General features: G+C 38.1%; 4 protein-coding genes across 6 annotated transcripts; 2 read left to right on the top strand and 2 right to left on the bottom strand.

The window, feature by feature from the left end:
* Positions 1-2881: 2881 nt before the first annotated feature.
* On the top strand, positions 2882-8722 carry LOC144201713 (cyclic AMP-responsive element-binding protein 3-like protein 3-B). The gene is made up of 9 exons (XM_077724472.1): positions 2882-2968; positions 3794-4058; positions 4415-4545; positions 4839-4943; positions 5023-5129; positions 7167-7235; positions 7871-7955; positions 8193-8286; positions 8433-8722. The coding sequence occupies exons 1-9, from the start codon at positions 2882-2884 to the stop codon at positions 8606-8608; spliced, it is 1119 nt and encodes a 372-aa protein (XP_077580598.1). The 3' UTR covers positions 8609-8722.
* On the bottom strand, positions 8426-20343 carry sirt6 (sirtuin 6). Of its 3 annotated transcripts, XR_013327292.1 has the most exons (10): positions 20179-20343; positions 19746-19873; positions 18140-18322; positions 17457-17516; positions 17275-17370; positions 17111-17191; positions 16441-16564; positions 15653-15815; positions 9661-9859; positions 8426-8611 (listed from the first exon to the last, which is right to left on the bottom strand). XR_013327292.1 is itself a non-coding variant. In XM_077723661.1 (9 exons), exons 1-9 carry the CDS (start codon positions 20242-20244, stop codon positions 11775-11777), a joined length of 933 nt encoding a protein of 310 aa, XP_077579787.1. In that variant the 5' UTR covers positions 20245-20343; the 3' UTR covers positions 11760-11774. The 3 variants fall into 3 exon arrangements, 2 of the variants coding, with proteins under 2 accessions (XP_077579787.1, XP_077579788.1); XM_077723661.1 differs by lacking the exons at positions 8426-8611; positions 9661-9859 and adding an exon at positions 11760-11806; XM_077723662.1 differs by lacking the exons at positions 8426-8611; positions 9661-9859 and having other exon boundaries at positions 14627-15815; positions 20179-20342.
* Positions 9462-12682, top strand: LOC144201209 (relaxin-3 receptor 1-like). The gene is made up of 3 exons (XM_077723660.1): positions 9462-9886; positions 10543-10986; positions 11480-12682. Exons 1-3 carry the CDS (start codon positions 9674-9676, stop codon positions 12086-12088), a joined length of 1266 nt encoding a protein of 421 aa, XP_077579786.1. The 5' UTR covers positions 9462-9673; the 3' UTR covers positions 12089-12682.
* Positions 20344-20411: 68 nt separating the features above from the next.
* cdc34b (cell division cycle 34 homolog (S. cerevisiae) b) lies at positions 20412-25268 on the bottom strand. Its single transcript, XM_077723663.1, has 5 exons — positions 24377-25268; positions 24189-24275; positions 23421-23518; positions 22166-22300; positions 20412-22016 (listed from the first exon to the last, which is right to left on the bottom strand). The coding sequence occupies exons 1-5, from the start codon at positions 24560-24562 to the stop codon at positions 21806-21808; spliced, it is 717 nt and encodes a 238-aa protein (XP_077579789.1). The 5' UTR covers positions 24563-25268; the 3' UTR covers positions 20412-21805.
* Positions 25269-25437: the final 169 nt, after the last annotated feature.

The raw sequence follows: 25437 nt of genomic DNA, 5'->3' as shown, positions 1-25437 counted from the left end.
CTTTGAATTCCAAGGCCCCAGTACTGCAAAAAAAGCAATAATTTCATCATTTATCACTGATTGATAGAAAAGAGCAAGACAAGATGCATTGCATTGCAACTAGTGATAACCATCCATGCAATCATTGCACTTCTACATTTTTAAATGTACTTTTTTTCCTCCATTTTCACGTCCTTGTCAAAAAAAAAGTAGTACTACCTGTGCATGTTCTTTGCTGAACTGTTAGCATACCATAAGAAAGTTGCATGGAGAGTCAAATTGTGCATATTAATCTAGAAGAAAAATATGACAAGATCAGTTAACTGCTTTGTTCTTGGTATTGAGAGATGTACTTGACATCTTGTGGTTAGGTCATATCTGCGTGTACTTTGAGACGCTTCACTTTACAGATAGAGCAACAATAAAGATAAAATGACCGTGCTAACTTGTTATTAAGCTCATTACAGGACTGATAATGAGTGGATGCTTATGAGCGCATTTTAATGGAAGCCGTTGCACTCACGAGTGCTCGGTAGACTCGAGAATCAAATTGAGTTCATACGGTGGCCAACGTCCTGTAATGAGTTTTGATTAGGGAAATAACAATCAAGCCCCATTTTGAACCAATGAAACTTTTCTTCTATTTTAATTGTTTTTGAACTTGAGTTCATTCTTGCAGATTTATATTTTGTTTTGACTCAAATTAAGACTTTAGACTATTTTTAAAATCAGAAAATGTGATTCATGTTGAGAAAAATAAGAACAATTTTGTAAAAATGTGGAATATTTAAGCACAGGCATGAAATAGAATAATTGGAATGCAAGAATGAGATAATTAAATCTTCAAATTATGCATATTGTTATTTTTTCCTCAATCCAACAGCTGCCAAATGCTACTATTGATATTAGTATTATATAGTATCAATCTAAAGTACTGTCTGCTAAATAAATCAAAATTTGGACTAGGCAAGAAACTAAAACATGTCAAAATACATTTTCAATTCAATCTTTTGAGAGTTAAATAAGGCAATAATACATCTGTACAAGTTTGCATGTTCCTGAACATCTTATATAATTCCTGCCTTAATTTGGCGTATCCTTAATAAAAGCCTGAGACAGATGGCCTTTATAGAGGCAGTAAAGATAAGAAACGATGAGACATGGTGGATTAGTTCTGACTGAGAAAGGTTGTTGTTCTGTATCACACATCAATTCAGGAAAAACAAAACTCATAAAGTCAGTGGAATTTTCCATGTAAAGCATCTTTCAGTGACATTAAAGGTAGTGGACGTCCAATCCATGTGGAACTGGGAGGATTGGCAGGGACCAAGCCCCTCCCCTTTCCAATAGATTGGACGCGTATCACCGTCAATGGAAGCCAGTATTTAGTGTAAACGCTAAATAACAACCGGGCACTTTACATGTGTAGCAAGCCTAGTAATAAACTATTTAGTTAGTTAAATATTTATGTGTATTTCTAATCTACTAAAAATAAAACTTCCTATAAGCTATGCTATGAGAAAATAATCAATTTGTTGTGATTGGCTCGCTGAGCTGTCCACTACACACTGGATTGGACACTAATCAGCTGAAGAATGACTGATATGGAACTTCAACTTTGTCCTCTGAATCATACTTGAGCGTTCTTTTCATTTGCGCTGAAGAAACAAGAGTGTATTGATCGGGTCGAGGCTTTTTTCATTCCGCCTGTGTTCTTTCCTTGACATTTTGTCAGTTTATTGGAATAAAATCAGTAGCCAAGGTGACACTTCACTTTGAGAGGAGAACTAAACCATTTTCAACAAGTTCCAACAAAGAACGGTAAGTACAAGAATGACGGGAAATTAGTGACAGATGCCCTCAAAATTTAAGTTTATAAAACTAAATATTTGGCTTTAAAAGGGAACATTTTATCATATATTCTTAGCTAGACAACATGAGGTAACTAGGTGGTATTGGAATTACTAGAAAATGGAGCAATTATCTCTATTTTTGGTCTTTTTCTGCAAAGTGGGCCCAGTTTCTATGTAACGGACATGTTTTTGGAATGTGTGAAACCCCATTTATTGATTTGTTCTTTCCAAGAGTCACTTTAAAGAGGAGGTGAGCAATTATTCCATAAAGGGCCGTGGTGTGCTCGGTTTTTGTTCCAACCGATTAAGTACTAACAGTTTAACCAATGAGGTTGCAGTTGAAACAAGCAACACCATCAAATCAACTCAGTATACTTGTAAGACGCTGGATTGGCGAAAAATGGAGTCGTATTGCTCGGTTGGACAAGAAAAAACAATTCTGGACTGATTGGCCACCTCTCCTTAAGAAGATATCAAAAATTGTAACACTTGGAAGCCATACAAGAAAATGGGAACGAAATTATGATTATTTTTTAATTGTCCCTTAATATTATTTTGCATGCTACTTAAATTTACTCGGATTTAGCAGGTAATTCGTAAAACAATAATCGACGCAAATATAAAATAGTATTTTTCCAAAGCATTTTGCAGCAGCTGCTGAAACTGGAGTAAAAAAATGACAGACAGAAATGAAAAATATTTTTGTATCGACAAATAAATGTAGCGCTAGGATATATATCGTTTTTCTTAAGACAAAAAAAGTCAAGATCTTTTACAAATCTAAAACATAACTAACAACGAACTTAAGCTCTTGTAGTAATGACGTATTGCTAAATTTTGGTTGTTTTGATGGCTGGGCCTATGTGCATAGGTATGTATTCACTTTTGAAGAAAACAATAACATTTCTTTACATACAATAGCATTGTTTTTTAAATGAAGTACCACACTCCAAACCATTTGTTATTTAATAAATCTATCTTGTAATTTTTGTGTGCTTTATCAAAAGATCGGGGCTCATTTGTCTCTTTTTTTTTGGGTAAAAGCTGCGATGGATGCCATTGACCTACTACTGAGGACCAAAGATGAAGTGGGTAGCTGCCATGGCAACCCGTCATGGACATTTACCATGTATGACGTGAGTATAATTGTCAAACAGCTGTGCAAGCCGTAAACATGGGCACTCTAACCAGACTATCATAATTAACCATAGTCTGAAGGCCATATGCTTTAAAATTGGCTCTTTCTGTGGGGGGATTCTAAGCTTACCTGAATAAAGATTCATTTGATAAAAAATGAAACTTCTATATCAGGGTACAATGTTGGAACAGAACTAGTACAATGTAAAAATACTATGGCTGGGTGAGTTAACCTTATTAATTGATACAATCATGGTTGATTACAAAGCCCCTCCCCCATATGATATCCTCTGGTGAGAGTAGTAATAGTATCACAATAGCAGTGCTACTTACATTAGGTAGCATGTGTATTATAATCCTTTAAAGCTCAAACCATTCAATAATTGAAAGCATTTCTGTATTTTGTTTTACATAAAATTCTCTTTGTTGCCCCAAGTGAAATATGAATTATGTATTGAAATATTGTTATATTTTTGGATTATTTTGTTATTTTGAGCCCAAATTCATTCATTTCCATTGAGAGTTGTGGATATGAAATAAATTTCATCTTAAAAAGCTGGTTTTGAGTCTATTGACGTCAATTCAAACCGATTTATTCTTATTTTCATTTTTTTTACCGAACCTGATCATCAATTTAAACATGTAAAAGTAAAAGGATTTCAAGTTGGCCTCCTTAGTTTAAGTTTTTTCAAAGCAGCTCTTATAGCATACACAGAATGCAATGAATCGGCATAAATCTCCCACAATGAATGGCCACTGAACTTTCCTAAGTAAGCATTGCTCTGCACTAATTAAATTGAATTCCTTTCATACCTTCTCTGCAGACGCTGAGCCCAGAGGGAAACACTGCCGAGGACTTCTTGGAAACCCTGCTGGCTGGGAGTGAGTCGTCCTCGGCTTCCACGTCCCCCCCGTGGTCGCCCGCCACTCCGGAGAGTGACGTGTCCGAGATGGCCGACGGCCTCCTACTGCCAATCTGCCCTTCATTTCCTGGCTTGGATGGTGGCTCACTACCTCAGCTCACCTCGGCGCAGCATCCGGCCTATAAGCTTGAAAATGAAATTGCGTCGGATGTTTACATTGATCTGGGTAGGATTTCACTTCCAATTATAATTTAAAGGACAGGAGGTTAGATTTTGCACAATGATGAAATTGTTCAGTTGAAAACCAATTATAGGTAAAATATTTGATTAATCATAGCATATGTAATTGGCAGAAAAAAAAAAACAGCACCATGAGTGATGCGGCCTGTATAAAAATGAGTTTGACACCCTTGTGGGGAAAGTACAAGAAGATGCATTTACTAGATTCATTTATACCGTAAAATGTTTATTTTCCTCCAGATACATTTACTAGATAACAAAACCAATTATACAGATAATCCGCACACGAGTTTTAACTTGAAAATTCACTTGAATGGTCACTTACTGTTTCCATTTTCCCAGGTTGGGAATCTGATGACATCCAGGAGAAACTTGGCATGACGTACTACCTGACTTCCAATCAAAGTTCCACCAGCGAGACCAATCAGAAGCTCACAGTACGAGACCTGCTCTTATCTAACCTGGGGGAGAAAGTAAGTAAAGAAATGATACATGAAATTAGTTCTTAAAAAATAGATGTAAAGAATTAATTGCTCTCAATTCAATTGTGCTGCTCCATCTGGCATGAAAATGTATTGTATCTGATGAATAAATCCCTAGGCCTGAAATCCAATTACATTTCTCATTAAAGATCCATTGAAAGGGTGTAAACCTGGACAGCACATTAAACGCTACCAAATGAAATAAGGAAATTTGGTGAAATCCAGTGCCCTTTTCATATTATATATTGAACATGTATCCTCTATTTTTAATTTGAACACCACAGAGAGTACCACAGCATCCCCTACAAAAGCTTGTTCTCAACGAGGATGAGAAAAAACTTCTGGTAAAAGAAGGAATCAACTTACCCAGCGAACTGCCTTTGACTAAGGTCACCCAAGCGCACCAAATCCACACTAGCATCACATGCATATTATTTTGACTCATTTTTTCTTATGTTTCCTATCAAGTGTGAAGAACGCGTCTTGAAGAAGATCCGCCGCAAAATACGCAACAAGCGCTCGGCTCAAGAGAGTCGTAAAAAGAAGAGGGAATATGTTGATAGTCTGGAAGAAAGGTAAGAGATGATCCAGAGTATTAGAACATGGGTCGGGAACCTTTTTGATGAAGTGAGCCATAAAAAAATCATATTTTCTCCGAATTTAAGAGTCAAAATCCATATAAATGGGTGCCTATGTTTTTAGTATTGTCACCACTTTTAAAGTGGAAAAAAAACGACTTATGATATTCTTATGCAGTTGCTAATAAATGAGAGTATGCATTCCAGAAGAGTCTAATGCAAAAAATGAAGATTAAAGAAGCTCTAGATGTAGTAAATGGTTTCCATATTTTAGTTCACAGATTAGCGGAGAGCCAGATCCACCCATCAAAAGAGCCACATGTGGCTCCCGAGCCATAGGTTCCTTACCCCTGTACTAGAAAAACTGACACTCACAACAACAAAAAAACCTCTCAAAATATCCCTCACACGTAAACAATAACCATCTAATCATCTTTAACAAACCCTAACAAGAAAACTTCCATTCAAGTAACCTCCAAACTTATTACCTCACCAACCGTCTTCCTACTTTACACAAAAACCAATTCTTCCATATCCCAATTAATGTTAAGTGCCCATCTTGTGAAACGTAACAACAAGAAAACTAATTAGAAAGCCACAACAAAAACATTTCTGACCAAATTCCTGTTTAATAATTGAGCGCCTTATTTTATGACCAAGCCATTCTATAAAATGAGCAAATGGCAGTATTATATCGACTTTCTCGGCCTTCTAAAAAATATATATGCATTTTAACACTGGCTCTCATGACTATTAACCCCTAGGAAATGGAAAAATGGAGATTGAATTGTCCACTCATGGCACAGCATCTGAAGTGTTGACGATTTGTAAATGTATGGTGTCACATTGCAGGCACAGGCTGAAAGTACTGTGAAAGTAATCTATCTATACCAGCCGACCTTTGTCACCCACCTATACAATTCTTTCACACGTTTGCTCAGATGCACATCAACGCCTTCGCAAATATCTTCATAAGTGTTATATTGTTTCGTGCAACCGCCAAAAAAAAATGCCTCCGTTCCAGTTCTAGACGTCTACACCATTTTGTTCAAATCATTTCTTCATAAGCGGGTATTACTCTTTTCAAATATATGTTCACAGGCTCATTGGCTGTCAGTAACTGATAGAAATGCAATCCATCTGAAGTGGCAAAGTTAAAAAGTGGCACTTTGGGCACATTTTTTCGGTATATGGGAAACTTTTAGACAAAAAAAAATTTGTCTGCGTCTTCATGTTGCTTTAAATAAGCAAAGTCATTTTTTTTGTCTAAAAGTTTCCCATATACCGAAAAATTGAGCCCAAAGTGACACTTTTTTACCTTGACACAAACTTTGTTTGCGTCTTCATGGTGCTTTAAATAAGCAAAGTCATTTTTTTTTCTAAAAGTTTCCCATATACCGAAAAAATGAGCCCAAAGTGACACTTTTTGTCCTTGCCACTTCAAAGCCTATCTTTTTCCAGGTCAATGGCTGCACGTAGCTAAGAATCGATAAAAAACCTCGATTTTTGGCACTCGAGTGTGTTCTCAAAAACAACCTATTACTAAGTTCGGCACGTTTTACAGCTGCATTTTACATTTAACAAACAGAGGGGGGGTCTTCTGTTACTTCAATGACTGTTTCAAAAGTGAAAGCAAATCTAGGCCCATCAGCTTGTACTTGTATAATGCCAATATAAAAGCATTCAATTCAATGACGGTTGTTGAGATTTCCGACTTTTGCTATTTTTTCTGCCAAGTCAGGTTCTATTGGTAATAAAGGCAAAAAACGCCATCGGACTGTCGCTATCGGTTTTGAGTCAGCTCAGTCAAATGGCCGTTATGGCGGATGAGTCAGAGGGTTGAAGAGAAACAAAAGAGGCAAAAGCAAAAAGAAAGAAGGGCTGGTGTTGCAGAGATAACATTCAAACAGATATTGGCGAGGAAGGGAAAAAAAGAGGGGGTTGTGGGTGAGGGTGGGGGTGGACAATGCAATGTCCTATCAGGAGATTTTTGATACCCTTTTGCCTCATTCCATTTGCCTTCTTCTTCCCAAGGATGTCTGCGTGCAGTGCCCACAACCTCCAGCTGCAGAGAAAGATCCAACAACTGGAGGAGACAAACAAGTATGACAGAAATGTTAAATGTTGACATTATTTGACCATAATCGACAAATACAAGAAGCTAACCAGGGATATGAAAAAGAGTATTAATATATTTAAATGAGTTTGACAGTTGTCGACATTCAGTCCATTTGGGCTGCCAGCGACTAAACACAAAATGGCGATCTTTCATAGTGAGTAAATAATAACAGAAATACAGCATAATGACCCAATTAGATTAAATTTAACTGTAAAAACTGTGGCATATAGCAACCCATAGTTATGCAAGTTATCAGAGGTATATTAGGCATATTCTATTTAGCTAAATTAATATTGGACAGCAAAGTTTTGTCATTATTTCAGTCAACAGTAACAGGTGATATTGCAACGTATGATAACTAACTCAGATTGATTAGAGTGTTTAACTCTACAAACATGGTGCAGAAAGCCTCTTTTGACAAACTAAGAAGTACAAAAAGAAATGTCTACAGAATTCAGAAAGTACTGAGATTAAAACAAATAAATAAACAGGTGCATAAATAATATTTAGGCCTTGTTGCTTCCTACTACTCTGTTGAATTTACAACCAAGACATTTCTTTGATTGTTGATGTCTGGTTTAATAAGACAGCCTAATTATTATGTGTCTTTGCATGACAGCACCCTGCTGGAGCAGCTCAGCCAGCTCCAAGCACTCTTTCCTAACAACTCCAACAAAACAACACAAAGAGGGACCTGCCTCCTGGTGAGTTATACATACCACAATCTACATTCATTTGTCTACCCTGCACTGTAGAGAATATCAAAATAATATTTGCGACAAGGCGCAGTAGTGCCAATCAAAACGACTTAACAATTTAGTTTGTGGTCTGCATTTAGATCTAAATCAGACTGCATGTTAAGTAAAAGTTTGTGTATGCTGTATCTAATACATTTGCAATAGCCTCACCTCATCTTGTTTGCTGTTTCTATTTCTCTGCAGGTTTTGCTGCTTTCCTTCTCTCTCATTATTTCTTCAAATATGAAGCCGGATCCCTATGGTAAAGCAAGCCAGGGAGATTACATGGAGACATCAGGTGTGTGTGGCAGGGCCTCACTTCAATGGTCTTTTCTTCTATTACATGACCAAAACAAATCATTGAAATAAATTGCATCATGCTTACCAAAGATGCTGACAGGAAAATGGAAACATGGCTCCATATTTCTTCCTCTATGTCCTTAGTGCCATCTCGCGCCCTGCAGTCGGTCGACCAAGTCTCGGAAGTCCCTTCAATTCGGCCGCCTTTTACCATAACCCGGACCATGGTGTCGTCCTTTGGCAGTCTTTTGGAGAAGCTTTTAAAAGCGGAGCAATTGGCATCTCAGCAAGATGATCACAGGTCCAGCAGAAACCAGTAATGTCTGCGATACACCATGAGGAGAGACAGGAAAAAAGGCACAGCATGTAAATGGACGCCAGTCTGATTGCCTTTCCGTGCAAGGGATCATCAAGTGATTCTCATATAAATAATACGCCAAAGTGGTTAGAGGTCAGGTGTCATGTGACAACAGTTTTGGAAAATGTTATATTCAAGAAAAAGATGACTGGAGTTTGTATTCCCTTTTATTTAAATCTGTTTTCAATAGTGTATTATTATGCTTATTGGTACTTGATACTTTACATTATTGTGAGTGATGGTATCAAAGAAATTACTGTACATCGCATATGGTTCTTGGAAAGTTAGAATAGATTTGGGTTTTTCATTACAGTTTAGTGAGACAAAATTCCTGTAATTCAGGTAAGGTCCAAATGTCTGACTGTTTTTTTTGTGTCTGTATTCTGTTTGTTATTCAAGATAACTCAAGAATGAATAAAGGGATTATTATCAAAACATGCAGGATATGTTTGTAAAATGAAATGAAAAAGTTTAGGGTCATGAGGTCAAAAGGTCACAGACCTGACCAACATGGTCATTTAAAAATAACTCCCTCAAAAAAAAAAAAGTAAAAATGGAAGCATCCAAATGCATTAAAAAATTGTGCATTTCTTTAATTCAAATAAATGCAATGTGTATATCTATTTAAATGAATTGATTGTGATCAGTTAAATATACTTCCATTAGATGCAAAAAGTGCATAACATTGGGCATGCACTTTTGCCATGCAACATGTACATTAGCGCCCCCTCACGAAAAAAATAGGGACATGAGTACATAATTATAAAAGGCGAGGGATGCCGTGGGTGAGTGTCACTTCAGAAGAGGAAAGAAGAGAGAGGAGAGAAGAAGCGACTATCAAATGTGCAAATGCTTCTAGTTGTCTGCCAATTGGGAATGACATATCCTCCTTTATTTCTTGAAAACAAGATAAGGACGATGGAGATTTGCTGCCTACTGAAGCACACTTTGGAAATGAGCCTCTCTAGAGAAGAGACGCTGGTATTCACTGGCAAGTTGCATTAAGTGTCTTACCCATCCAGCATCCATGCAGAGCAACGGCAGCACTTTGGAACCGGCACCCCTGGATGTGCAGAGCGCATGTGGGGGGGAGCAGGATGAACGTGAACTCTCCAAACTGCTCAATCCTAACGGAGTGGGGTCCAACCTGGCCACCTTGAACCTGTCCCTTAACTGCTGGATCCATATCCTCTCCAAAGAATCCTCGGTGGATCTGCATGGGGACAGTGGCAACACAGCGGTGAGTTTTGTTGAAAATCATGAATCTTTTTAAAACAAATAGTCATTGACCTTCAGATTTTAATGCAGGTGGGAAATTTTGGATGCTCAAAGTTTATGCTTACTTTCTACCTACTTACATACATTCATGTATGTTAGAAAACTGTATATACTACAAAAAAAATATATCTTTCAGCTCACCACTAGAAATTTACTTATATATTTGTTGTTATGCTAGAATTAACAATAATGTATACACATAGATTTATAGATATACATTGCTTGGACAAATTGGCCACACATAAAAATTAATGCATTTTGGGACTAAAAGTCACTTTTTAAAATAGTTTTGATGGACCTGTGAGTAATAAGAGCGACCTATATATGTTTTTTTTTACTGACAAACCATAATGTTGTTTTTTAGGCTTTAGGTAACTAAAAAACAGTTTCAATATCTATTTAGCTTGTTCTTAGCAATTTTACTACTGTTACCTTTAAGTATATTTGTTCTTGGTTTCTGACAAGACAAAAAAATTCCCTCCCAAAAATGCGACTTATACATTAGTGAGATTTACGTATGGTCTGAAAAATATGCTACATTAAAATGTTTTATGAAATTACATTTTGCTCATCAAGTTTTTAGTTTTCACTAAAGTTTGTGTTGCTTTGATTCTTAAGGTGCGAATCCTCATCGCTCTAGTCTACCTCGTGGTGTGTGTTCTGGGGCTGGCGGGTAACCTCCTGGCGCTCTTCCTGCTCCATTTCCGTCGCCGAAGTCACCACTATTCTTCCATCGACTGTTTTGTGATGAGCCTGGCTCTGACTGACCTCCAGTTTGTTCTCACGTTACCCTTCTGGGCCGTGGACACGGTGCTGGACTTCCGCTGGCCCTTTGGCAGGGTCATGTGTAAGATCGTGAGCTCCGTCACCACCATGAACATGTACGCCAGCGTCTTCTTCCTGACCGCCATGAGCGTGACACGCTATCACTCGCTAGTCAACTCTTTGAAGATCGCCAACCCGAGGAAAGCTGCTACTGGAGCCAAGTGGGTCAGTTTGGCTATTTGGGTAGTCTCACTGGTGGCAACACTGCCTCATTCCATCTACTCTACCACTGTTCAGGTTCGTTAACCTACCGTCGTTCTATTTTTAAAAGTTAGTAAAGGTAAAAAAAAATGAATATTGGAGTTCCCTATGTAGATAGATAATAAGATCGATCCAAGGGCACAATACTTGGGTTCTGGATCAAGAGTGAGTAAACAGTGAAGCGGTATCGGTCTGTCAGGGAGACCAGAAAGACGGAGCTCTTACTTTACTAGTCAATCCACGTTTTCGACTCTTATCTATGGTCGGGATGAAAGAACAAGGTCATTATCAACACTGACCTAAATGGTGAGAAGGTTGGTCATGAAAAATGGTCTCAGTCTAGAGACTCTAGACTGTTGCGTCTTTGTTTTGATGTGTTGTTCAGATTGGATGGCCCCATTTTAGGTACACTACCAGAAAGGGTACTCTTAAAACAAATGGCATTGGGTATCTAATTTAGATCTAATTATACTAGATACGTATCCATTTTTTGAGAGAATTCAAACACCAACATCTTTTGTATTCACAGGTTTCTGCCGACGATGAGCTCTGCCTTGTAAGATTCTCGGAATCAGATTCCGGTCACTTGGATTCTCAAATACTGCTGGGCCTTTATCAGATGCAAAAAGTGCTTCTGGGATTTGTATTCCCTTTGATAATAATCAGCGTGTGCTACCTCCTCCTCTTAAGATTTATCTTGAGCCAGCGCGTAGTGGGCAGCATGATAGGTGGCAACACGGTGGAGCCATCGGAAAGCGAACGAGGTCGACACCGCCGCCGTTCCAGAGTTACTCGCTCTGTGACTATTGTGGTTCTGTCCTTCTTCATCTGCTGGTTGCCCAACCAGGCTCTGACCCTTTGGGGAGTGTTGATCAAATTTGACCTGGTGCCCTTTAGCAAAGCTTTTTACAACACGCAGGCCTATGCATTCCCCCTGACTGTGTGCCTGGCTCAAGCAAACAGCTGTCTCAATCCAGTACTCTACTGTCTGATCCGCCAGGAATACCGTACTGGACTCAAGGAACTTCTGCTTCGTGTGTCTCGCCCAATCCGAAACATGTTTACCCACATTTTTAGGGGAAGGCGGGTAGAGGTAGCTCCCACCAGCTTGGTCATGATACACAAAGACAATATGTGATGAGGGTTAGGGTGAATTTTTAATTCTACTTGGAATCAGTCAACCCACATTGCTAAGCTATACAGTCTAAGCAAAGCGGTCATTAACGGCAATAGTGGGTGCAGGTTTTCATTTCAACCAATGACAATCTAGTGTTTTGAAATTGGTTAAACTTCAATGCTGAACCCGTTGGAACAAAAACCTGCAATCCCCTGTAGCCCTTTTATTGTATGGACACCCCTGGTTTGAGTGAAAAACAGCAAGTCATTGACAACCTATGTATTTTTTTCCAAGTGTAAAATGAATTATAGCACAAAATTAAAAGTATTCTCTGTCACGATGCTCTACTACATGCTTTGAGATACGAGTTAAAAGAGCCCCATCACCATGTTTATAATGCTAAACACTTGTAACTCCTTGTATCATATTTCAGTAGAAAATACGATCAAGCCACTCAAAATTGACATCCTAATGTCCTAAAATTGCTCCTTTGTTATTCCTTGTCCTCCAATTGTTGTTTTATGAATAATATCTTTTTTAACTTTCAAGACCAGGGCATCATTTTTTTGTTTTGCTATGCACATTTCACCAATTTTTTCAATAAACAAGTACAAGTTGAATGAATTCTTAATCAAACATTCATTAATCTTCTATACCGCTTAACAAGGGTTGCGGGGGGTGCTAGAATCGAATTAGTTGCCAGGCAATCATCTGACCAAGCAAAAAATCACTTCTATGGTCAATTCAGTATTTTGTTAATATATACATCAAATGTTTACATAACATCTGTTTAAAAAATGACACATATATAATGCATCCTAATCATGGACTCCTTTATTTACCTCAACAAGAAACAGTCAGTCACATTTTTTCCTTTGGTGTGCATATCACTGTGATATTGTTCTGTGAAAAGCTACTGATGTATATTTATTGTGACATTAAATAAAAGTGCTGGACAAAAAAAGAGTGCTGTGATGAAAAGCAATCCTACCAAATGATTTGGGGGAAAAAGCTCTTGCATAGAAAGCTATTCTGAACCAGTTTTGCCCTTTCACAACCTTTCATGTCTGAACATAGATATTTGTCTATATACTAGCTGCTCACAGATGGTGGATGACATGTAAATACCAGCTAGGCATACGCATGCCGCCACCAGCTCCTCCTTTGTGTGCTCTATAGCTGTAATTACCTTGCCAAAGAGAAATGACACCTTGTAAAAGGTCGTTTTGTGTAACTATAAGTAAGGGGGTCATAAAAAAAAATGTTGAAAATGTTTTTCTCAGTATCGATGGGTAGATTGGAAGTAAAGTTGCCAAATTCTTAATGTCATTTCACCTAAAAGTAAGTTTGTATGCGCAGATCAATTGATGCAGAGCTCTTCTTGTTTGTCTTCCTATCTTGTGTTTTTCTTTTGTCAAGATGGATGTTTGACACACAGCAGATTTTCTGACCTTTTTGGTTTAACTTAACTTTGGTCTATTTTGCAAAGCTCTGTCAGCAAAGCCCTGGAAAATACGGCAAAGTGCTGCTGTTGCAGCACTTTACAGCTGAGGTGTTTTTTACTTTTAATTTTAATTAGGTATTTTTTACAGACAAATTGCTCTGACAAATTAATATGACCTTTATAAAGTTCAGCGTCTTTCCTTTAGAAAACTTAAAAGTGCGAAGGAGCTTTTTGCTATCATTCAAAAGTTTGGCAAGAGATAATGATATTAATTTAGAAATTTAACTAATTTACTAATTCCGCAGTTCTTCAACAAATTAACCATGTAGAGACTATGGTCTCGGTAAATTTCATGTTTATTGAATAGGGTCTCTTGTAAAAAAATGCACATTTCTTTTTTAAAAATGACTAAAAGCTCAATTGGAAAGATCTCCATCTGCAGAAATAAACTCATAAAATAATTTACCACATTATTGCATGAATTTACTTTCCAACTGGTCATTAGAGGTTATTATTGCCAAGTAATCAAGACTTGTTCTCTTTTTATATTGACCAAACACTAACTGTGTAAAAGTACCACTTGTAACACCGAAATTTAAGGAAACACATTAACAACCCTTTTACTGTAACAGGATTAACATTCAAAAATGCACTGAGTCCCAACAAAGCTGACATATGTCCAATCTATTTAGACTGGGAGGGCTAGTAGCAAAACATTGCCATTAAATACCATTGTCAGAACCTTCCCCGTAAAGATGGATGCGAAGGAGAACTGTGTGGTGACCTATTTTCAAAGACAGGTGATTATGTGCATGTGGAGCAGTTGTTTCATCTGATATCCATTTTTTATGATTGACATAATAGAAAGAGAATGAACATATGACATGTGACACAAATGCCTGTACTCCCATGTGAATAGAAATGTTCAAGTAAATGAGGATTGCGGCATTGACATGTTGACCTAAGACATGCTAGCTAATACAGTAACCATGTACCTGTATAAAAATCATATTATTATGTTCCGCTGAATAATTGACAATAATAGTGTCCCCGTTTGTGGAAAAATAGGCCACGATTAACTGACATGGTAAAGACAGAAAATAAGGACTCATGACTCCAAGGTTGTGCTATTAATTTATTGCCAAAAGACAAGTACAAAACCTTTTTCCTGAGATAAAAATATGTAGTGTAACAATGATGTATTATTTACAGGAACAACAAAAAAACATTCTTGTCTTTCACATAACTGCCCATCAGATGAGATGTTTTAGATTACATTATATGGATAAAATCCATAGAAAGCGTTTTGGGACAAAACAGAGCTCAAAGTAAAAAAAAATGTATATTTAATAAGCTGCACAGATGTCAGTGCAGCTTATTAACATACAATGGATATCTAAAAAAAAGTACATGTATTCATGTTGAAATGCTGTACTTTTTTGGGGGATTGATAAATGAATCTAAAATAAATTTGAATGGTTAGAGGAGTACTAAGGCTTCAGTCTTGTCACGTCGATCCATAACTTAGAAATGTGACATAAATCACCAGTATTTTCCTTGTTTGATGTTGCAGTCAGGCTGTTGGAAGCATCCATGAGCAATTTTCTTTTCATCTTGCCATTAATTTTGGAGGGACATCAAGCTCTTGATGATGCCACTGATGTGCCATATTTTCTCCTCTTGATGCCGACTGCTGTCACCGTGTTGTTTGAGGTTAAGTAAACTCGTGACAGTTTCGTATTGACTTCCTTCGTACAAAATATTTTGGTTTCAAATGAGTCGTACAAGTTTTGAAATTGTTCATCTCGATTGATTGATTTTGCTGTGGTCCACCAAAACCTGACATTTGAGCCGATGTGTAATTGTATTATATTCATATAATACTATTTTTCCCATGTGTCATTTTGTGATGCAACTGAGGCGACTACGTCATTACAGTTTAAGATACGGAAGAATAAAAGAGTTCCAACGGGCATAAAGAGGTAACACACCTTCGTGATCAATCAAGTTCGTCTCCGAGTTCACAACCTTACGTCATTTTTCATCTTTCACCCCTACGAGAAGATCTTTCCTTTCTTTCTTTACCGTGACCGACTCTTCTTTGACGGCGTCTCGTTTTTTCGCCTCCTTAACGATCTTACCTTTGACCTTTGTGTCCGTGGCGAGATCGAGGGGGGGCTTTGTGTCGCTGCTCTCGCACAAAGTTGGCCCCTCCCACTTTGGAATGTCCAAATCCAAGTGGTGCATGAGCTGCTTCATGATATCATCCACATAGCCATTGATACGAAGGTGAGCATGTTTGTCCTAAAAAAGGGAGAATTCAATTAAATATTTAGTTCATCAATTATTCATTCATCCAATCCATTTTCAATAAAACCCCAGTCAGGTCACTCGTGAGGTGGAATATTCCCCATAGTGACGATTAGGGTCTTCACATATATGGATTGAATACATGATTAACAATCGCCATACCTGTCAACCTCAGCCAATTGCTCCCTTTAGTAATGGTTGCAATTCCCCTAAATAAAGTGAAAAAAAAAACACCCAAATGCAACAGGGCACATATTTATAGTGTGTATGACGCTGTATGACAGGTTGACTGTCTGGGTACATTGCTTGCTGACGCACTATATTTACGTAGTAAAAAGGTGGTAAAAGGGGAATCTACGTGTGCATATCAGTCTTAAAGCTTGACAATATTATAAAGTCGACCATGACGTTTTCGTCTGCTACTGACAAAAACGATTCGGATTAGAGCCAAAGTGGGTAAAATGACATTGGTTTTACAAAAAAAGTATTTTTTTTAAACATTTGTTTCCCGTATATCAGTTGATTTAGGGCGTAAACAATTTGAAATTATCAAAAAACGTATAAAATTGACAGGTATGAATCAGATCTAATTATTAGATTGTATAGGAATAATACGTACATGCTTGGTGGGTTGTAGATTGACAATGACCACTTTCCCGCCTTTACGTTTGGTGACCAAGGGAAGGTCTCCGCTGGGTTTGATCTGCAGGGAGGTACCCAGTGTCAGTGCCAGGTCAGCTTGTCTTGTGGATAGAAAGCACATAAGATTCATTTTTTGTTTGAAAATGAGGACAGCATCTTAGAGCAACATAGTGGCTGTGTTTGGACTTCAGTAAAATGGAAAAAAAAAAAAAACATATCTGACTTTTATGAACTAGCTGGAGTGCAAGTCTTGTGATAATTACGCATGTAAAATTGAGGAACAAACAAATGAGTCACAGTTCCTTGTTCACATTTGGAGATGCATTGTAAATTTTTACCTGGAAAAAAGCTTTCATATTGACACTGTTACAGCAGATGGAGACATTAAAGGACACTGATGTTGCCATTAACCCCAAAGAAGATTTTTACGGGTTTTACGTGAAATGGCCAGCAAGACTCCAAACCATCTTAACCCTGTGTAGGGCACTCATTTAAATATCATGAAATTTAAATCTTTTTATAACTGACATATTGTCATATTTTGGCATTTTTTTAAATACACAATATTGCAGGTGAGAATTATTTATTGTATATATTTTGTAATAAACACAAGGACATTCTATATAGACCTCAGAGTCAAAGTTTACCTGCTTGCATTGTCTGCTTTGTTCAAATCTCTGTCTGGAAGTGCATCTTCCCAATCTAATATGGTGCTGATCAACTTCCCTCTGTCATGAGAATCGTAAGAAATATCCATCTGAACAATTGAACTTAATTAGTAAATAAAGCATTTCAGTGTGAGTATGTATACCTGCAGGCTCGCAGTCCCCTAGAACGCACCACATCGCAGTAACGTCCTGTTGGTTTAAGACCCATCACTCCAATCACCTTTTCCCGAACAAATTGCCTAGAAAAGCAAACCACAATAGATTTTATAATTATTTTTATCCTCATTCATGTTAGCACAAGCAGATTTTGTATGCGTATCCATACCGGCAACATTTCTCGCACTCCTCCACGAACATGTTCCCATGAAGCTCTGATAACAAGTCTCTGTCAGGGCCAAAGACAAGAGTCTGTCGTAAATTTTACATGAAAACTCTTGAGCCTTAGTTCAATATTCTTGGCTTTTTTTTTTTAAATGAATATTCTATGTAGTACTGATATTGATTTCTGTGCTCCACTAGGGCCGATGGCTGTGGCCATTCTCTTCCTGCTGTGTGCTTGTTATTTGAAAAGTTGGGGCAAAACCAGGATGGGGGAGATGTATGAAGCTGCTCTCAGGTAGAGCAGGTCTTCTATTACAGGCTAGTTACTCAGACTGAATGTGAAATTGGATTTGCTGCTTGAGGCAATGGTGTAGAAATGCAATAAGAATTCACAGTTTTACCCCCTAGGGTTGTTTTTTAGAGTTTTAGTGCATTTTTTTAAGCAGTTAAAAATATTGGGTGCTATGGTGTGTATCTTAAACCTATATATAGGCCACAAATTTAACTGATTGTCTTACCATGACAGATGTCCCATCCATTTTGGAATGTACACATTATGAATTAGTTAATTTTGTCAAATCTGATTTCAGTCACATAGTAAAGAGATATGAGGGTCCCTGAATAGAGCTATTGATTAGTCATCTGTTATCGAAGAGAAAAAAGTGAAGCTTTGACAAGCCAATTAACCTTGGGAAGCCGGATCGAACATGGAGGCCATCTACATTTTGGCTGATAAGATACTTTAGATATCCTGCCCTTTGGAGTCCCAGCAGGGCCATGTGAGTAAGGCTGGGTCGGGCGTCTTCAAATGTTGTCTCAAAGTGAGGTGTCTCTCCCTTTTCCTCCAAAGTCCAAACACCCTTTGGACCCCTGATAGAAAAAAAAAAAAAACATTATTATTTTCTGATTTTTCTTCATCAATCTGGCTGGCCAAACTCAACTTTTACCATTCACATTTATTTTCATAAGTCAATTTATCTATCAATTAAAACAAAAGAAAAAAAATCATTTCAATGTGCTAGTTTTCAGGGGCAATGAATAAACATTTGCTTGTGGTTGACTGATAATTAACGATATATAGACCCAAAAACTGTAAATACAATGATAATATGAATGGCACGTTACTCTACTAGTAGAGGCCAACAATTTGAACTGAGGATTTTTTTTCACATAACAAAGCACATAGCTACTCATTAATTTTCTAAACTTATCTTCTTGAACCAGAAATGCAACGTGAATTCTCGCTGCGCAAACAGATGCGTCTTTGCATTTGAAGTGCACCACGCTCTCCCTCTCTCTCTTTTATGTTCAAAACAGATATTATTCATGACTCCTTATCAGCATGAGGGAGATGCTGCCAGGATGCGAAGGCCATATTTGCATCATTTCGGGAACTTAAAAAAGAGGAAGCTCAAACACTGCCAAATTGCTTATTGGCTCTACATTTACATGTGTTAGCAATGCTAATCCATGTTTACATTAATGTGGGGATACTATGCAATGCATTGGTTTAATGAGATTGCTCACCAAGGTCGAGGTGATTGACGGCTGGACATATCAAATATATATTGGCTCAGTGGGAATAGCAACACTGGTAGAGAGCCATTGGAAATATGAAACCAAACATGAAGAATAATTCACTATAAAAAGAAAGATATACTTGGAATGCTTTGAACATCCATCACCCTCTTCTGCTAAAACTGTGCTACTACAAGAGGTATACATTCATTTGCTTAAATTGTCTCATCTCATTTTTTTAACTGCTTTATCCTCACTAGGGTCACAGGGGGTGCAGGAGACTATCCCAGCTGACTTTGGACCAGAGCTGTGGGTTTGATTCCTGCTGTTGGCGGAAGGATTGTAGGTGTGAATGGTCGTCAGTCTCTCTGTGCGCTCAACGGTTGACTGGTGACCAGTCTAAATTGGCTGGGATAGGGCCTTAAAGCCATGAGATATTTTTCAGGTTCGAGTAAGATAAGATAAGGGTTTTTTAGTCCAATTATTTGGATTGAATTTTAGACAGTGCAAAAACAATCCTACCAGAGAATATTGAAAGAGTTGTTCTTAAATTTTCAACAATTGCACATGGTACTTTTTTGTATCAAATACAATAACTCATAAATACATAGATGTGCACACACAAATAATAAAACATGTATCTCACTGGAATATAATTATCTCCCAGGTGGAGTCTAAGCCAAATATTTGATTTCTGGGCGCATGCCTGTGTGACAAAATGAACTGGAAAAAATAAATATAATCAGAAAACAAACAGACAGTGGGAATTTCTTACCTGAAGTCGGGGATACCAACTGAGGTACTGATTCCTGCGCCAGAGTGCACGACCATGTACTTGGACTCTTTTATCAATTTGGCAAGGCTTTCCACTTTAGTTTTTACATCTTCGGCTCCATCAAATTCCTGCGAATGTCACATTTGTTAGGAAAAATAATAACGTAATTATACTAAAGTGTTAATATTAAAAGAGTAACAATAGAACTAATGATCATTTGTAGTCGTTATTTGAAAGGACCACTTGGAATAAAAACGGCATTTGTTGCATGCTATGCAACAAAATAAAATCGTGTATGAATGAAAGTTCTAGCCATCATTAACGATGTTGGAACAGCTTGGGACACACATGAAATTAATTGAAATCAGCTAACCATCTAGCTAAAAACCTTCTTAAAAACGTAAAATAACAGCTCTGGTAAAATTTAAATTACCTCTGGAAGTCCGCATATACCCTTGTCTGCATAAGGCGAGAGGCCAGCTGCATAATTCACAGACATTATTGTTGTTTTTATTGTAAACAAAGGCTCCAAAGGGTGGCAAAGAGGAATAGCCGGGCGCTTGTATTTTACAATTACGCTGTCGTCATAACTCCGCGTCCAAGAAAGGTGCGTTCACTTACATGGGAAACTAGCATTTCATGAATGTCTCTTGAGTCAACACAGAATTTGTTCCAATAAATCTTTATTTTTCACTTTTAAATAGCCAAAAATTAAAAAATAAACAAGTGAATGAAACAAGGTGATCATCCGTACAGCTACATGTGCATATCCGTCAAGGTGTCTGTAACTCTGAAAAACGACCCACTATGTCGAATGTATAATTGAATAATCCTGAGAAATTCAGCGTGAAATCCAATTTGAGAGGATGAAACAATCAAGACTGATGACGAAAATTACACACGAGGAAACACACCAACACTAAAAATATATCAAAATACTTGAAACTCACTACTAACACAAACAGTAAAATAAAAGGTGATGGTATTGTTCTTTAACTTCCAGACTTCCAAAGGTTAAAAATCCTTTTTTAATCCCAACTGACACCGCAACATCATTTCTCTGACACATTTTCTACACGTTTAAATTGTCAAACCTAATAATCTCATCACATAAAACATTCTCAAGCGAAGGTTTCAGGCATTTAAGTCTAACCATATAGAAGAGACTAATATTGCTTGCAAGAAGCGGAAAATAAAGACAAGAATTCAACAGCATACATTTCAGGGGTGTTTAAAAGAAATGAAAGAAAGCAAAACCCCTCCAAAAAATCCAAAACAAAAAACAAACACCCAATTTGTTTAGTCAGGCTTGACACCTGAGGGAAAATCAGTTCTATCGAGAAAGCACTGCCATCCCCAGAGACCATGGTCATTCTATGCAATCTCTGCAATCAAAATGACAAAACACAGCAAAGATAATTTTCTAAAAGTTAAAATGTGAACCCATTGGACCTATTAAGTCCACTTGACAGAATTGCAAACGTTTTTCCAGATCAAAGATACAGAAAAAAAAATGGACTCCAAGGTTTTCTGGCATGCAGACTGTGACGTTTGAGGAAAGTCTCTCCCATTACTGTTTTTTTTTGTTTGTTTTGTTTTTTAGTTCCTGCTGCAGGAAGTCAATAAGACTTCATTGCAGTGAGCAAAAACCACAACTAGAAAGGGAAACTAGTTACGAGAAAAGAAATGAAGTGAAGGATTTGTAAGTGTTTGCATCAGTGCAAAGTGGCATCACCCCATTTGACCTCTCACATTAGAAGCAGTATTTCGTTAGCATCTCTAGTGTAAGATCAAAAAGAAAACTTTTTTTTTCTTTTTCTTTTTTTTTTGCTGGTGCAAATTTCAGCAAATCCACGCGAGCCCACCCAATTTCAGCTTTAACAAAGAGCGCGCAAGCTAAGGTAAAATCATCTCATTTCATTGGTTTACAAACAGGAGGCGTCAAATATTTCTCACTTGCAGACCTCAGACCTTTCGGACGACCCGGGCAGTAAAAGGGTTGGGGTCGTCGTCGCTGCGTGTCACAGCAAAGATTGGTCTCGCTCTGGAGAAAAGGCATGTCACGACTCCTCGTTGCCCGAGTCGTCTTCATCATAGCAGCAGTCGCCGTCCCCGTCTTCTACGTCGTCGTCATCGTAATAATAGTCATAGAAGAGGTCGGAGCCCTCGTCGGGAGGCGGGGCACGAGTGCGGACGCAGTATTCGGCGAGCGTGGTGGGTACCTGAACGCCATCGCGTTCCGCCTCAACCTTGGTGGCCAGTACTTGTTTCCTGTAGATGTTCAACACAGAGTTTATGATGAGTTATTGAAAGGAATTAGTTGCTAGTAGACCGATTCATATGAACTGGGAACAAGCTTGCACGTCTATGGAGTTAACAATCATCAATTTGAATGACTATTTTTGTATGGGAAGTCCTACCTGATGATTTCAACGTATTCCCGGTCCTTGCCCTTGCTGTCCCTCCATTTGCGGTACATGACCGAGGCATCCACGTTGGCAGGAGAGAAGGTGTTTGGCTCATTTAGCAGTGAGATTACGCTCAGCAAAATAGTTCTGGAGGAACAAAGGACAATCACAACTTTAAAGTTTGACACTCTTGACATGGAGTTTCTGAAAGTTCCTGTGCCCTTAGAATTAAAAAACGGATTGTCCATTTAATCACACAAATATGTAGTGTAGCACTATTTGGGAATATTCACGATATGCCAATACTTGTTAGTGTTGATAATTGTTACTGAGTATGACACGCAATGAAACCTTCCTTAATTTAAAGTTCCATTTCAGTGTCGGTGTGGTATTCAGCAGGAATAATTACATGGCATGATTTGTGGTTTTAGGCCAATTAACCATAGCTGACTGACGTCATGGTGTTCTTTGAGAAGCAACCGTCGAGTGATTCATTGGCTTCTTGTTTAGTAAAGCATGACAACAGTTTCCCAGATTTGCTTCAAGGCTCCATTCATTGGAACTTGTTATGAGAATTCAACCCTTTATGGTTAGAGTTAGGCTCACATAACTACAAAACTGATAATTTTACATATTTTGGCAAATTTGGGGATAATAAAAGTACAGAAGTGCAGGTTATGTATTCGTTCCATTTCTGCTTTTCCGTGTTACGGTCTAAAATACCTCAAGAACAAATAAAGGGTTAATTATAAAACTTGAAACATGTGATTGTAATATGAAGTGATAGAAATCTAAGTTCCAGGCATAGAGCCAAATTTAATTCAGCTACTTAAGCAGAAATCTGCATTTTCAGAGTACTCCTGTGGCCTTTTTAATGTTGTTTGTAATGCTACTACATTGGCATCTATTAGTATGGCTGTAAAATAACACCCCATAGAGTCAACAGCTATTTGGAATGTGCTTACTTAGCACTTGTGTGGCATTGAGAACTGTTGCAAAACACTGCCTGTACAGTGAATAAGATCTTATAATGGCAGCATGTTGACTAAATTTCATTACACATTATAGTTTGGGTTTAACGTTAGAGCTTCCACTGTGTTCAACACGTAAGGAGAAGAAAAAAAGTAGCCGAAAGGCAGGTATCACATTTCCACAAATGGTGTCATATCGCCAGATGTGATATCAACATCCACCTCTAGAGAACGGAGTACTCTGAAGACAAATGTCATAGGACAAAAAGGTGCAAGTCATGACAATGATTGCTAACCGGACATTCTGGGTAGGATTCCATCTCTCTGAAGGCAATTCTCCACTTTGGGGGTCATCCACTGGTGGGTGCAATATAGAAATACACACGTCTCCATTCTAGAAAAGAGGAAAATGATCATTGATTATCATTTTCTTGACAGAGTGGACACCTTTGACCAATGTAGGCATTTTATGAATGGACGGAGGTAGAAATTTCCATGATTTGATTAAAATATATATTTCAGATTTAGTAACTACTAGGTTAATCTAAAATCTAAACTGGGCAATCGCTGCCATCTAAAAGACATTTAGTTTTTAAAATTTTATCTAAAATACTAGTTTAGCCTTGGTGAATGAAGGTCTTTCCCTTATTGGTAATCTTGAAGTTATATAAGATCATGATAAAACAAAAAAATGGTGGACTCAGACCTGTGTGCTGATACGTAACATTTTATTTATTTGTTAAATTTTCAGATCAAATAATCCAGTGTTTATAACTATTCCAAACCTATGTATAAAATGTCTATAACAAGGAAATCATTATTGAATCAGTATTAACAGTGCTGAACATCCACTCCATTTTGATTGGCTAGGGTGGGGCAGGCAGTGAATCAAGTTTGAAATGACCTCAAACTTGGCTTCGACTGATTGCTACCACCCCTCCATGTCGAACTAAATTTGACATCTACTGCAGACACCCAAAGTTCAAAACTTTCATCGACTCCAATTCAATTTTCTACATTTTCTTGGCAAGTCCCTGTCGACGAGGACTGTAATATTGACCCACCTCATAGATATTTGGATGCCACATCTTAGTGAGGAATCTGAAGGACGGTGGGGAATATGGGTAGTCCATGGGGAACTTGATCCTCGCCTAGAACACACAACACCGACCAAAGTATGCCTCATTAAAAGTATCACACACAACACAGCGCACATTGTCACCCGTCCAAAATCCATAGAAATGAGTCTTACCTTGAAATATCCCCCCTCATAGTGTGTATTGGGGGGTCCGAAAATGGCCACTTCCCAGTTGTACATATCTGCCTCGTCTACTAGCGTTATTTTAAAGCCCTCGACGGGCTCCTCTTGAAGGCTCTTCATTTCCAGCATAAGAGCTTTCTGTGAACTGGCGACATGAGAGCAATCGTGCTGCGCCATACTTGACACTTGGCAGCCCCGAACTTATCTCCTCAAATCGACAGCTGTTGACTGGTTTTTTCCTTTTTTGTTTTTTTGTTAAGGGCAAGGTTGCTAAATTTGACGCCGCGCTCGCAGCTCGAACAACCCGACACTGCCTTACGTTATGTGACTACAATGAAAACAGGCCGAAGCGATCGTTCTCCGACGGGGCTTATGTTGATTTGTTAGCAAAATCGGATCAATTATTTAGCGTCAACTCGCTCGCTGTTGTAAACTAACCACACCATTGTGGCCGCCGAGTAACCGAAAGCTTTAGTTGTTCTACCTGGAAAAGTAGCTGCGGATATAAGCCGTAAATCTACTGGTAGCTGCTGGCTAAATAAGCTAGCTAACGAGAGACTACCTCACAACCAGTTGGAGCCGATTTTTTTTCGTACCTTGTCGCGAACAGAATACAACAAAGCGGGTTATCGTAAAAGAGTGGCAGGTTTCAGAAGAAAATAAAGCGAGCTATTCCTAACTGTTATAACCCACACAGCTGAGGCTTTACACCTTTATGGCACGAGGACAGAGCGAAGAATGTTGTTGAAAAGAAGTCCTTTCTCACCCTAAAAACAGGCAATTGTGCAATGCTGCTCTGGGATTTGTAGTCCAGTTGTAGTTTGTAAATATTGCCCTTTGAGCCACAAACACGCGTTAATCGTGACAGAATTGTCCAGAAACTACAAGTCCAAATCAAGAATAATATAACACACCTACATTTATTGAGATACGCAATGCATTGTGTGTGTTTTTAGAAAAGGAAAAGAATGCCGAGAACTACATTCACCAGTGATAGCTTCCTTTGCGAAGGCAAGTGTTGTTTGCGTTTCAGAAACGCTGAACAGGCCTAT

Source organism: Stigmatopora nigra, chromosome 9 (assembly GCF_051989575.1).
Source record: "Stigmatopora nigra isolate UIUO_SnigA chromosome 9, RoL_Snig_1.1, whole genome shotgun sequence".
NCBI lineage: Eukaryota > Metazoa > Chordata > Actinopteri > Syngnathiformes > Syngnathidae > Stigmatopora > Stigmatopora nigra.
Note: the sequence above shows the minus strand (reverse complement) of the source record. Positions and strands in the feature narration are given on the sequence as shown.

Bases quoted from the DNA above. Each gene is read 5' to 3' on its own strand.
- sirt6 (XM_077723662.1), bottom strand. From the start codon at position 20,244: ATGTCTGTGAATTATGCAGCTGGCCTCTCGCCTTATGCAGACAAGGGT. The intron at 19,874-20,178 runs GTAATTTAAATT...TGACATTCGCAG, and splicing joins GTATATGCGGACTTCCAGAG to GAATTTGATGGAGCCGAAGA. The intron at 16,565-17,110 runs GTAAACTTTGAC...TCTATCCACAAG, and splicing joins AAAGCAGACAATGCAAGCAG to ACAAGCTGACCTGGCACTGA.
- cdc34b (XM_077723663.1), bottom strand. From the start codon at position 24,562: ATGGCGCAGCACGATTGCTCTCATGTCGCCAGTTCACAGAAAGCTCTT. The intron at 22,301-23,420 runs GTTAGCAATCAT...TTGTTCCTCCAG, and splicing joins AATCCTACCCAGAATGTCCG to AACTATTTTGCTGAGCGTAA. The intron at 22,017-22,165 runs GTAGGACTTCCC...GAACATCTACAG, and splicing joins GAATACGTTGAAATCATCAG to GAAACAAGTACTGGCCACCA.
- LOC144201209 (XM_077723660.1), top strand. From the start codon at position 9,674: ATGCAGAGCAACGGCAGCACTTTGGAACCGGCACCCCTGGATGTGCAG. The intron at 9,887-10,542 runs GTGAGTTTTGTT...TTGATTCTTAAG, and splicing joins GGGACAGTGGCAACACAGCG to GTGCGAATCCTCATCGCTCT. The intron at 10,987-11,479 runs GTTCGTTAACCT...TTGTATTCACAG, and splicing joins TCTACTCTACCACTGTTCAG to GTTTCTGCCGACGATGAGCT.
- LOC144201713 (XM_077724472.1), top strand. From the start codon at position 2,882: ATGGATGCCATTGACCTACTACTGAGGACCAAAGATGAAGTGGGTAGC. The intron at 4,546-4,838 runs GTAAGTAAAGAA...TGAACACCACAG, and splicing joins TATCTAACCTGGGGGAGAAA to AGAGTACCACAGCATCCCCT. The intron at 4,944-5,022 runs GTCACCCAAGCG...TTTCCTATCAAG, and splicing joins GCGAACTGCCTTTGACTAAG to TGTGAAGAACGCGTCTTGAA.